Source organism: Euprymna scolopes, chromosome 1 (genome assembly GCF_053919585.1).
Source record: "Euprymna scolopes isolate OS-2025 chromosome 1, ASM5391958v1, whole genome shotgun sequence".
NCBI lineage: Eukaryota > Metazoa > Mollusca > Cephalopoda > Sepiida > Sepiolidae > Euprymna > Euprymna scolopes.
In genome coordinates, this window is record NC_136482.1 from 191,710,517 (window position 1) to 191,724,549 (window position 14,033).

Below are 14,033 nucleotides of genomic sequence, written 5' to 3' on the forward strand. Positions count from 1 at the left end.
CCCACCTGACTACAATTTGGACGTCTTCAATCCAACATAAATACACCCCTGACAAACCGCCCCCTTAAGTAAGACACTCTATCTAACCACCCAATACTAATAATTACTACAATACTATCTCATTGATTACTGTACACGCAATAACCCTTATCCCTGAGTGGCCTTCGAGCCTTGATAAGTGGTGAACCCCATGTAAAAAAAAAAAAAAAAAACTATATATATATATATTTAAATTATTTTTATTATCACTACTACTACTACTACTACTACTACTACTACCTATCTACTTGCCTATTTTATAATTTTATAACTATTCAACACATGCGTGGCAATTTTTAATTTAATTTTTAATTTAATTTAAATTACTTAATTTCTTAAAGATCTTTAGAGCAAATGCGTTTAAATAGGTAATTCACTTAAATTGGATGTAACTTTTGCTTACCTTAAGAGGACGCATCTTAGTTACTCCGAACATGCCCCCACCAACCCGCGTAAATCCTTAACGTGTCAAATTCCATATGACATCAAAAAAACCGGGTGACTCAATAGTGATATCTACCCACCTGTTTCATTTATATTTCCCTTTCCTCTTCCTCTCTCTCTGCATATACTAGAAATCCGTGTCGTGTCTGGTTAAAGTCTTTAAATTCAACCTCACCCCTGTTCGATGTGTTTTTATTGATTTATTTTTATTTTTTTATTTAGTTATTAAATCTTAAAAATCAGATCAAAATTGATATCCCCCCCCCGTTTTTTTTTTTTTCATCATCTTCTAATATCGTCTTTCCAAATCATAATAACTACTTCTGTTCAAGTCTGACGAAGTTGCTGGATCGTAGATACCATCAGGTAACCGAAACATGTGTAACTAAACAGATAAAACGGTAATAAAATAAAAAATATATATTTGATCTGCAATAGTATTGAGCACTTTCTTCAGGTTTTTATGAATTACAAGTTTATATATATATATATATATATATATATATATATATATATATATATATATATATATATATATATATATATATATATATATATATAATGCTCCTCATCTTGAGTTGAGCATATCGAGAAGTGATACACGAATTACGATTAAGCGACGCTCTTTGTGTAAACAAATCCAGCGGAGGTATTTCGGACGACGTCAAAACATCGTTAAACTCACTGCTCGCCCAGCAGTCGCCAATAGCGTAATTGTTAGGAGCCTTGACTGTCGTACAGACGGTCGGGTTTCAATCCTGGCTTGAGGTAGTTGCCTTTCTAGCCGTATGTGGATGACTATATATATATATATATATATATATATATATATATATATTGAGAGAGAGAGAGAGAGGGAGAAAGTCATTTACAGACTGACTGTTTCTCTGTACCACAGCTTTTCGATGTGGCTAAACTCCCCCTATCTTAAACAGGGTATCGAACCAACAACTACTGAATTGATAGTAACAGGCCACAGGATGCCGTCGGTAATCTATCTATTCTAACTATACAATTAAATAGTACATGTAAGTGTGTGTGTGTAAATATTTAAAAAGTAAACTCTTAAACCTCTTTTTATAACACTTTAATTGACAGGAAATAATAATTATACACCAAGGATGGTTTATAACGAGTAAAGTCTTTATTTGTATTGATGAATAACGCGTACAGACATATATCGGTAAATTGAAATGCGAAATGTTCATTTATATAGGCCGACATGTTTTTTTTTTTCTTTTTGTGCATGCTCACATAAAATTCATTTTTTTTCCAATCGTTTCATATTTAGACTTTGTTGCGTGTATCGCGATGACAACGATTGGAACGCTAACTGTTTTGGTTTCGATTCTAGCTGATGGCACCAAGTCATTTTTTTTTTTAAAACTTTTGCCATCATGTCTTTGTATTAATAAATGCGAAAATCTGTATAAATTTAAATATATTTAAACGTATTTTACGGCAAGCGGAATCAAAATATTTATTTACAGGTTTGGAAAATAAAATATTTCACAGGCTTTTAAGATGATAAATATTTTTGACAATTATTTTTTGCCGGAAACCTCTTACAAAGACAAAATTCAATGAAAAAAATCATACATTTCTTAAGTAAATATTCCATGACAGGGGACAAATTCTAAGTACAGCTTTGATAGAAAATGTCAGGTTCCTACGTTTCTTTTCTTCTTTCTTTCTTTTTTCCAAGTAATGCATAAATATTGCCCGAGATTCTGAAATTGGAAATATATATAATCTAGCCTTACGTTAATAATGTTAGTTTTCTTGAAATTAATTTATTACTCCTATCCCTTTTAGATAATTTTCTTTTCTCTAAATAGTTTTTCCTTTAATTTAAATGATTTCTCTCTTTTTCTATAAATAATTTCTCCTTTTTTTTTTGAAAAGAAATAAGACGAAGACATTCCTATATATCTTTTTTTTTATTCATTCATCGATTAGATAAACAAACATTAATTTCAAACCAAAATTCTAAAGTTTTCGAACTTTTCATGTTGTTATTTTTTAAAACAGCTTTCCTTACACATTTACTGAATTCAAATATTTTAAAGAAAATTATGACAACACAAAATAGAGGTTTATTTTAATACAAAATATAAACTTTTGTAACTAATAAAATATAAACAATCATTAAATTTTGAGAAAAAAATATTAATTTCAATGACACTTTTTAAATAATTATGCTCTTTGACTAAAATACCAATTTTTCGGCATTTTTTACATTAACTACAACTTACCGTTCACTTTCGAAATGTCTACTTTTATAAATTTTCGGGTATGCTGACAACGAATATTACAGTTAAATTTGGGGCTGATAAGTAGTTTATCAGATATTAAAACATTTATTCTCCAACGTAAAGGTTAATGTAAAACTTAGCACCACTTTTGTTTTTCACAACTGAGGAATTAGTAATGCGCATGCGTAACGGCTTTCGGAATAAATACTCCCCAACTTTCCACATGTTAAGAATGGTTTTTGGAATAAAAACCTGTCAACCTCTCCGCGTTAGGAACGGTTTTCGGAATAAACATCCTAAACTTCCCCCTGTTAAGAACGGCTTTCGAAAAACTGCTTATAAACTATGTATTTTATTTCATACATTATATACTTGTGTTTTCTTATCTCTATCAAGAAATTCATAAATAGATGCCTGACGAAGGTTGGAGGCTGCACCGACCGAATTGTTGCACTAATAACATTCAAGATAAGAACAATAGTCCGATTAAAAAAAGTAACAAGTTCTCATCTAAAAAAAATTCAGAACTGTAAGATTTTTGTTGTTTTCCCTGATATTGTCTAAAAAATATAATTGACAATTTTCACCGTCATCATGGACTAACGTGGCCATCCTTAATTTTAGAAGCGAATAACATTGTAATCACAACGTTACAGGCAGGAAAATAAAATGAATCTTGCATAACTTGTTAAATGTTTTATGCGAAATAAAACTGATTGGTTTTATAATGAAATAAAAAAAATGAATGTTATCAAAATGAAATGTTCTTTCTTTTATGTTGCAGGAATTAGAACAGTTCCTGATGGATGAGAGTCCAGAGATCGAAGCAGCCATCTTTACGGGAACACTTGAAATTCTCAAAAAATTTCGTGTCCTAAAGAAATATGAGTAAGAATAATGGTGCAATGAAGTTAAATAATAATAATAATAATAATAATAATAATAATAATAATAATGATGATGATGATGATGATGATGATGATGATGATGATGTCGTCATCCTGCAAATGTTGGTCCACTTTCTAATTTCCGAAACGCATATTACACGGACGCTGAACAGGTAAGTGTAACCTCTAATTTCAGGGACCAAAATGATACCGACCAAACATAGCAAAACCAAGATACTCATCAAAAAAGAAAAACGCAAAGGAAGAAATGAACAACGAAAGAGAATGGACTCGTAATGGAATGCTTTTATAGAAGCCACCCTAAATATAAACATGGAGGTTATCGGAAATGAATGAAAGAGCTATGGGACGTGTCCAGTGACTACCATACGACAGAACAAAGAATTGCGGACCAAGCAAGTCTGATACTCAAGAGAGGCTGGCTCTCAAAACTGAAACTAACAGAAATAAAGCGAAAAATAAATAATGAAATTGAGCATGAAGCATTTTCTACTGGAACAGCACGTGTAGAAACCCCACAAGTGGAAACATCACAGGTGGAAGACCTGCAAAGACCAGACTCTATAAATGTGGAAATCCAAGACAATGAAACAAAGCTAACAGAGGATGAAGCAGATGAAATAGAACAAATAATACAGTTTATGAACGAGGAAAAACAAAACTCCCATCTTTAAGGAACCAAAACAGAAAAAAAAAAAAAACAGAGAAGATTAACAAGCTCCCTCACACATCATGACAGATACAATCACAGACCTAAACAATTTAATGTATGTAGGCGCCAAGATGGTAAGTATGAAGTTCAAACCAGAAAAACAGCTGGGGAATGATGGACCGACAAAACCTGGATGTGAAATAAGGCTAAAAAAAAAAAATAAGGCTAAAAAAAAAAAATAAGGCTAAAAAAAAAAAATAAGGCTAAAAAAAAAAAATAAGGCTAAAAAAAAAAAATAAGGCTAAAAACCCAAATCAACAAACATAAAAAAGAAGCCAAAACGATAAACAGGAAGAAAGTGACGTGGAGAAGATGGAAATTAGGCTAAACAAGAAACATGAAGAACTGAATCAAAAAAAAGAGAAACAAAAGAAGAGAGATTGAGACGATATAGATACAAATCTGAACAGTGCAAGCAAAACAGGACATTTGAAAACCAATGAAAGTCAATTCTACCAAAATGAGAACGGAGGAAAAATAAAAAAGCAGAACGAACAGATCCGACAGAAAAAAAAACTCTACTGGAGGAAGATATAGTAAGAACGACGCGATCACAGTAAAAATGCCGAATGGCTGAAAGATATGAAAGAAGAGCTACACCAAATCGAAGAAGGAACAATGAATGAAATCAGCAAGGAAATCCTAAAGAAAACCATAGGAAAAATGGCAAACTGGAAAGCACCAGGGCACGACGGGATACATGCATACTGGTTCAAAAAATTGACAACATTACACGAAGGACTAGCTCAAAACCTGAGAAGATGTATACTGGAAACAAACGTGCTAGATTGGATGACGAAAGGATAGAACCACACTGATACAGAAGGACACAGAGAAAGGAACCACTCCTAGCACTATAGGCGTATCATGTGCTTATATGTAGAAAATCTCGTAACTGAGGGAACAAATCTACCACTCCCTGAATAATCTTGCACTTCTTCCCGAGAAACAGAAAGCATATCAAAAAGAAAAAAAGAGAACACACAATCTGCTATGTATAGATAAAAAAATCCTGAAGGACGTAAAAAAAGGAGAAGGAATTTAGCCATGGCATGGATCGACTACAAAAAGGTGTACGACAAGATCCCCCAAGCATGTTTAAAAATGTATAAAATACCAAGCAGGATCATCAACATGACTGAAAATGTAATAAGAACATAGAGACTGGAACTGACAGCTGATGGACAACACATAATAGAAATTAACATACAAAGAAGAATCTTCCAAAGAGACTTCCTATCACCATTATTGTTCATCATAGTCATAATGCCCTTGAAGAATATTCTGAGAAAGTGCCAAGCTGAATACAAGTTTTCTAATACGGAGGAAAAAATGAACTACCTGATGTACATGGACGATTTGAAACTTTTTGCAAGGACCGAAAAGGAACTAGAGACACTAATAAACACTACCAGGATCTTCAATCAGGAATCTAAATGGAGTTTGGAATGGAAAAATGCGCATTACTAATGCGCATTTTCAAGGAAAGGAAAACTAGAGATGACAGAAGGCATAGACTACTCAACCAAACGGAGATGAGAGCACTAGAGGAACAAGACGCCTGTAAATACTTGGGAGTTCTGGAAGCAGACACCATCAAAGCAACAGAAGTGAAAGAGGGAATTGGAAAGGAATACCTCAGGAGAACAAGAAAACTCCTAAAAACTAAATTGCATAGCAGAAGCCGAATAAAAGGTATAAATATATGGATAATATCACTAGTAAGATACTCTGGGCCATTCGTAGAGTGGACTAAAGAACTAAGACAGCTTGATCAGAAGACTAAGAAACTCATGACCATGCACAGTGCACTACACCCAAAGGACAATGTTGACCGACTCTACATCAAAAGGAAAGACGGCCGGAGAGGGCTGGTTTGTATAGAAAACTGTGTGAATGACACACACACAAAAAAATACATAATGCAGAACACTGAAAGGAGAATAATGGCAGCGAGAGACACTGAAAAAAATCAATAAAACAGAGACCAAGGACAAGATGAGAAAAGAAAAATGGGAAGAGAAACAACTACACGGAAGAGTCATAAGAATGACAAAAGATGAGAATAACGAAAAAAACTTGGACATGGATGTGAAAAATACATGTAAACCGAGAAACTGAATCCCTAATAACTGCAGCACATAATAACTCAATAAGAACCAACCACATCAAAGCAAAACTCGACAAAACACAAGAAAACAGCAAATGCAGACTCTGTGGACAAAGAGACCATATATATATATATATATATATATATATATATATTTATATATATTTATAAATATATATTTATAAACCATATAGTAATCAAATGCAGCAAACTTGACCAAAAAGAATACAAGAACAGACACGACCAATGAGGAGTGTAGTACACTGGGAATTATGCAAACAACTGCACTTCGAATGCACAGAAAAATGGTACAGACATAAGCTGGCAACAGTATTCGAAAACGAGAATCACAAAATCCTATGGGACATGGACATACAAACAGAAAAATCCATCCAAGCAAGAAGACTAGATGTTGTAATAATTAACAAAAAAAAAAAAAAAAAAGGGTGAATATCAAAGAAAAGGAAAAACCAAGCCTTCATAGCTAAGTTAAAACCTTTATCCATAACTGTTGAAATGTATCCTGTCTTAATTTTGCCAATTTTTGTGTATTATATATAATTTATTTATCTTTGTTCTCTTATTGCAGTCTTACTAAAAATTGAAACTTAACAACAACAAAAAAAGTCCTGTAAGATCGTAGACTTTGCTGCTCCAGCTGACCACAGGGTGAATATCAAAGAAAAGGAGAAACGGAGCAAATACACAGAGCTAGCCAGAGAGCTCAAAGGAATATTGATGATGAAGAAAATCAGGATCATACCTATAATAGTAGGAACACTAGGAACAATTCTGAAAACCTTTGAAAAAAGAATGGGAGAAATTGGAATCAGAGGAATGGCTGAAAAGATACAATGAATAACTAATGAAAATAGCTGAAATATTAAGGAAAACCCTTGAATGCGGAAACTAGTACACAGCCACATGCATGGGTCAGACAAACTACTGCAGAGGCAAAAGATGGAAACAAGAACATTGAAACTGCATATAGTTCGCTATCCCATCCCCACATTGCCTCATCATCGACCCCCCCCTCCAAAAGAGTAATGCCAAATAGTTGAGAAGGAGCAAGGAAAGATCAAGGAGAGAACATCGACCAGTCCTCCGTTGGACAAGTGCGAAGAGAACTTGGAACGTGGAGAGGCTTATTGCCACTCAAATTCCAGTGGAGACCAATGGCCACTGCCAGCGAGAAATCAATGGTAAGCGGCTGTTGCGATAATGCAAATTTATTTCCAAATGTTATCGAAAGAGGTGGAGAGTACTAAAATCTGAAGAGACTTGTAGTCACTTAGCTTCCAGGGAACACCACTGGTTGGTTTTAAGGAGAGATCTTTTAAGACCTGTGTGAAAGCTCCTTGTGAACCAATAATAATAATAATAATAATAATAATAATAATAATTTTCAGAAACCAGATATGGGAAGACTGACAGAATCATAATAGAAATAGCGCATGACTGAAAGACATGAAAGAGTCACAGAAAATCAAAGAAGGAAAAGAGAATGAAAACGAGAAAGAAACCCTCAAAACAACCCTACGAAAAATAGCAAACTGGAAAGCACCAGGTCACGATGGAATACATGCATATTGGTTTGAAAAAATTCACAACACTATATGAAACGTTCATTCAGAACCTGAGAAGATATATGCACGAAACACACGTGCCAGAATAGATGAGCACACTGATGTAAAAAGACCCAGAAAAAGAATTATCCTCAGCAACTATAGACCTATAACCTGATTGCCTACAATGTGGAAAATACTAACTTCACAACTGAGGGAACAAAGTTATCATTCGCTTCATAACCGTGGACTACTTCCTGAGGAACAGAAAGGATACCAAAAAGGAAAATGACGCACACATGATCTAATATACATAGATCAAAGAATCTTGAAGAAAAAAAAGGAAGTAAAAGGGAGGTAAAAATAGAAAGAAAAAACAACTTAACCATGACACAGATCGACTACAAGAAAGTGTATGACAAAATCCTGCAAGCATAGATAATAGAATGCCAGAGAATGTACAAAATATCAGGCAAAATTACCAATTTGATAGAAAATGCAATGAGAACATGGAGGTTTGAACTGACAGCTGATGATCAATGCATAACTGAAATTAAAATACAAAAAGATATTTTTCAAGGTGATTCCCTCTCACCATTACTGTTCATCATGGTCCCTTAACAATATACTATGAAAATGTCAAGCCGGTTCACTATTGCAGATGAAAGAATGAACCACCTAATGTAGATGGATGACCTGAAACTGTTTGGAAAAATAAAAGATGAACTAGAGCCGCTAACAATCTAATCAGGATATCCAAATGGATCGGTTTGGAAAAGTGTGCACTGGTGATCATGAGGAAAACTGAAATGAAAGAGAAAATTGGGAAAAAATACCTCAGAAGAAAACTACTCGAAACTAAACTATATAGTAGAAACCTAATTAAATGTAGAAACACATGGGCACTATCATTAATAAGATTCACTTGACCATTTATAGGTTGGACCAAAGAAGCACTGAGGCATCTCGACCAGAACACCAGGAAACTTATGACTATGCACAATACACTATACTCAAAGGATGATACTGATTGATCGGAAGAAGAGAGTAAAAAAAGAATACAGCACTAGAATGGATTAACTGCAAGAAAGCGTTTGAAAATGTGCAAAATACCAGATAAGATGATCAATTTGATTGTAAATGCAAAATGCAAGCGAAATATGGACAGATCTACAGCAGATGTGCTAACGGTTATATCACATAGGATTAGTGAATCTCTTGACAAAGGCTTCCTTTCTAGGGTAATTGCTCTTGACATATCAAAGGTCTTCGATAAGGTATGGCATAAGGGCCTACTTCACAAGATTTCCAGCTACCGTATAACTGGAAATGTTTCCTCGATCATTAAATCATTTCTTTCTGATAGGCTCATAAGAGTAGTGGTTGATGGGCAGAAATCAGAGGCTCACAGTTTTAATACTGGAGTCCCTCAGGGGTCCATCCTGGGCCCAACTCTCTTCCTTATCTACATCAATGATCTACCAAAGCACATACTTAAATCATTCGTTGACATCTATGCTGATGACATGACCATCTATGGCAACACATCAAATGCAGTAAGTAACAAAGGTCTCTCTGATTCTCTCTCCTCTGATCTTGAGCACGTGGTACAATGGGGGAAGAGGTGGCTGGTTACTTTTAAAGCATCTAAAACCAAGCTCCTATCTTTACATCATCAACGCTCTGATCCCTATATGGCATCAATTGAAATAGATGGCTCTCGTCTTTAGGAGGCTCCATGTTTTGACAAGCTTCTAGGATTGACCTTTACTCCTGATCTGAAATGGAATGTGTACATCAGGCCTGTTGCCAAGGTCGTTGGGAGGATGGTAAGATCCTTCTACCGCTCCAGAAGATATCTCACTGCTAATGCAATTCTCTATCTGTATAAAAGCCAAGTACGTCCAAGGATGGAGTACTGCTGCCACGTCTGGCCAGGAGCTGCTAAAAACAGCCTTGACAGAGTACAAAATAGACTTTGTGGCTTAGTGGGGGATGCCCTTTTCTCTTCCCTGCAGCCTCTCTTCCACAGAAGAGACGTTGCGAGCCTGTCTTTGTTTTATCGTTATTTCCATGGCAAGTGCTCGTCTGAGCTCCAATCTCTGGTACCCCCTCGCCAATCATTCACGAAGAACACTCGTCCATCTAAAACTACTGTTATTAATTTTCCCCTCTCCTTATCTGTGCCTAAATCCAAACGTAGATTCCATGAGCAGAGCTTCTTTCTTAGAAGTGCACGACTGTGGAAATATCTTCCGTTTGCCTGTTTCCCACCTGACTACAACTTGGACGTCTTCAAGTCCAACATAAACAAACTCCTGACAAACCGCCCCTTAAGTAAGACACTATCAAATCTCCAATACTAACGATTACTATGATACTATCCCATTGATTACTGTGCACGCAATAACCCTTATCCCTGAGTGGCTTCCAGGCCTTGATAAGTGGTGACGGCTTCCAGGCCTTGATAAGTGGTGACCTCCATGTAAAAAAAACAAAACAAAAACAAACCCTGCTAATTATAAGGGGAAGATTGGAGGCAACGGGAGGTATGGAACTAGTCAACCAAATTAGGATGAGAGCATTAGGTAAACATGATACCTGCTAATATTTGGGAGTTTTAGAAACAGATAACATAAAAGCAACAGACATGATAAAGAAAATTGGAATGGAATGCCTCAAAAGAACAAGAAAAAAAACATAGAAACTAAATTATGCAGTAGAAATCTAATAAAAAGTATAAACGCATCAGCAATGTCACTTCTATAGGTTCGATAAAGGTAAAACTGAGTCATCTCGACCAAAAGACCAGGAAACTTATGACCATGCACAAAGCACTACACCCAAAGGATAATGCGGACCGATTATCGAGAAATGGAAAGATGAAGGAACAGGGTTGTCCTGAATAGAAGATTGTATGAATGACACAAAAAGAATTAGAAAACTACATAACGCAGAACACAGAAAGGATAATTATCATAGCAATAAACACCGAAAAAAAGAATGACTCCTTAATAATAGTCGCACAAGATGATGCGATAAGAACCAACCACATCAAAGCGAAAGTCGACAAGACACAAAAAACTACAAATGTAGTCTCTTTGGACAAAGAAACGAAACGATAAACTATATAATGAGTGAATGCATCAAAGTAGCCCAAAAAGAACACGAAAACAAACATGATGATTAAGTGGGGAAAGAAGTACACTGGGAATTATGCAAACTACTGCATCTTGAACACCCAGACAAATGGCACAAGCCGAAACCAACATCAACAGTTGAAAATGGAAATCAGAAAATCCTATTGGGACATGGACATACAAACAGATAAACTCACTCAAGCAAGAAGTCCAGATATCATAATAGTTAACAAGAAAGAAAAGTCTTGCCAAATCGTAGATTTTGGCTGTTCCAGATCAAATTATGGGTTAATATCAAGGAGACGGAGAAACAGAGCAAATACACTGAAAGGGATATGAAAGATGGAGAAAGTTTAGAAAACACCAACAGTAGTAGGAGCACTAGGAACAATCTTCCAAAAAAAACTCTGAAAAAATTTGGGAGAGATTTGAATCAGAGGAATGGCTAAGAAGATGCAATGGATAACAGTGATGAAAACGGCTGAAATATTTAGAAAAACCTTGCACAGGCAAATACACATGAGCTACAAACGCTAATTGGAAAAAATAAAAACTGCAACAGAAGTAAAACTGCAAGACAAAAGCATAAAGGAACACATGAAATGAATAAACTGAAATTGTATAATTGTAATTTATCCCCCCCCCCAAAAAAAAGTGCCCGCATCAACTGGCACCACACCAAATAGTCTGAAGGGTCAAGGAGGAAAGAAAGCACTATCCAGACCTCCACTGGATGAGTGCAAATAGGACTGGAACCTTGGGGAGCTTTATTGGCACCCATATACTAGTAAAGATCAATAGTCAGCGCCAGCGAGAAATCAATGGTAAACGACTGTTGCAATAACATAAATTCATTTGTAAATGTTATAAAAAGAGGTGGAGAATACTGGAAATCTGGGGAGATTCGTTGACAACCAGACCCCAAGGAAAACCACAGATTGTTGTCAGTGAGGAATATCTGATGATGACCTGTATGAGAACTCCTTTTTAAAAAATTTTTTTATTACATTTTCACCCCAAACAAGGCACATTGCCACTTTGATGTAGGGGGCTACTATTAGGGACACAGGCTACAGGGGTACTAGGTAGGGAGTTGGGCAGCAAGATGTCGGTTCACGTTACACTTGAACTTCTGCATGTCAGTACAATTAGGGAAGCAGGAACCTGGCAGGGAGTTCCAAAGTCTAGCGGTTCTGGAGAAGAAACTACTGGAGTAAAAGGCTCTCTTACATCTAGGGATCTCTACTCTGAAGGGGTGGGATTGTACTGCTTGTCGGGTTTGTCGAGGGTGTTTACGTAGAGGGGGTACAAGTGCTTGCAGCTCGTCGGAACATACACCGTTAAAGTACTTGTAGAACAGGCAGAGAGATGCTACATTTCGTCGATGGGACAGAGGCTGAAGCTTGGATGATAGTTCAGGACCTATTAGGTTGGCGACTCTCTTTTGAACCTTGACTAGGAGTGAGAAATAATAATGTCTAGGAAAGTGAAACATAGGATTCGGCCGGGAATGTAGTCAAATTAGAACTTTTGAAACGACTGCACTTTGAACACGTAGGCAACGGATACATGCACAAACTGGATTCAGTAATGGAACATGGAAGTCATACAATCCCATTGGACATGAAAATATAAATAAACTTATCCAAACAAAAATACCGGACATGATAATAGTAGATAAAAAGGAAAACACTTTTTATGGTAGATTTCACCGTCCCGGCAGTTCGCCGAACAAAACAGAAATACTAAGTAAAAACAGGGAATTTACCAGAAAGCTGAATGGAATATAGGACATGAAGAATACTAGTATAATACCAGTAATTGTATGAGTACTTGGAAGATTTCTAGAAAATAAAAGACTAAGTGAAATTGGAATCAAAAGAGAGATTGACTCCACACAAAGCACGACATTGATGAAAACATCTAAATATATACAAAAAGTAATTAGGTATGAACCCCAAATCCTATAACCCGGTCAAATTGACTCTCCAAAGATTAATGAAAAAAAATAGTTCTTCATAAACATAACTTTTGTGCAGATTGAACATACTAACACGATCCCAAAGGAACTGAGACTATTAGTGTAAATGTATAAGAAAATTCTATAATCTTTCCCTCTTCAAAAATAAACTGACATCAGTTAGTACTACAGAAAATTGCCGGGGAGATTTTGAGAGAGGATATAAGCATCTAGAAGGGCTATTCATGCCTTGACTATAGAACCACAGAGAGCATAAAAATACACTCAAATTACAAAGAAAGACATCATCTGTTATCGGTGATAAACAGCTGATGCAATAACGCAAAGTGAGTTAGAATAGTTACTAAAAGAAGCAAGGCGTAGAGGAAGGCTGTTGTAACGTGTCACTCAAATGCCAGGAATATAATTTGTTTTTACCAATGAGCGATCATTGGTAATGCTTCGTATGCATGAGAAATGCTAATAAATGTGTTTGTTAATATTTCCTGAGACGACACTTTTTGCATATGTAAAAAAAGTTGAAGCACAATCGATCCGATGTTAATCTAGAAAGATACGCAGGTGTGGACAGTAAGGAACGAAACGGCCGGGACAGAACGTTATCAAGATTAAAAAAAAAAAAAAGAAAAAAGATAAACAGACGTCAAGATCTAGCATTACATGTCAAAATAAATGAAAAAATAACCGTGATCCTCATTTTGAACTGAAAGAGAAATTAAATTTGACATTTTGGAATTGCATAGTCGTCGGCCATCTTTGGAATAGTTCAAACTAGCTGGCAACCCAGTGTTGCCCGGTTGTACAATATGCTTAAACATGATATTTTTTATGCAGATTGCGTATGAGTTATTATTGAATCAATCCTCTATTAGTTATTAT

The 14,033-nt window shown here is 35.6% G+C and overlaps 1 protein-coding gene and 1 long non-coding RNA gene across 5 annotated transcripts in view; both read left to right on the forward strand.

Annotated features, from left to right (window-relative positions):
- Positions 1-14,033, forward strand: part of LOC145278454 (F-box only protein 31-like) — a 353,462-nt gene that overhangs the window by 214,610 nt on the left and 124,819 nt on the right. For all 4 annotated transcript variants that reach the window (XM_080130663.1, XM_080130665.1, XM_080130660.1 and 1 more), the window contains one exon: positions 3,523-3,626. In XM_080130663.1, coding sequence (XP_079986789.1) covers positions 3,523-3,626 — 104 coding nt within the window. The remainder of the gene's footprint in view (positions 1-3,522; positions 3,627-14,033) is intronic.
- On the forward strand, positions 3,633-13,785 carry LOC145278510 (uncharacterized). Its single transcript, XR_013868371.1, has 2 exons — positions 3,633-4,503; positions 4,599-13,785. It is a non-coding gene; the product is annotated as an uncharacterized LOC145278510 (long non-coding RNA).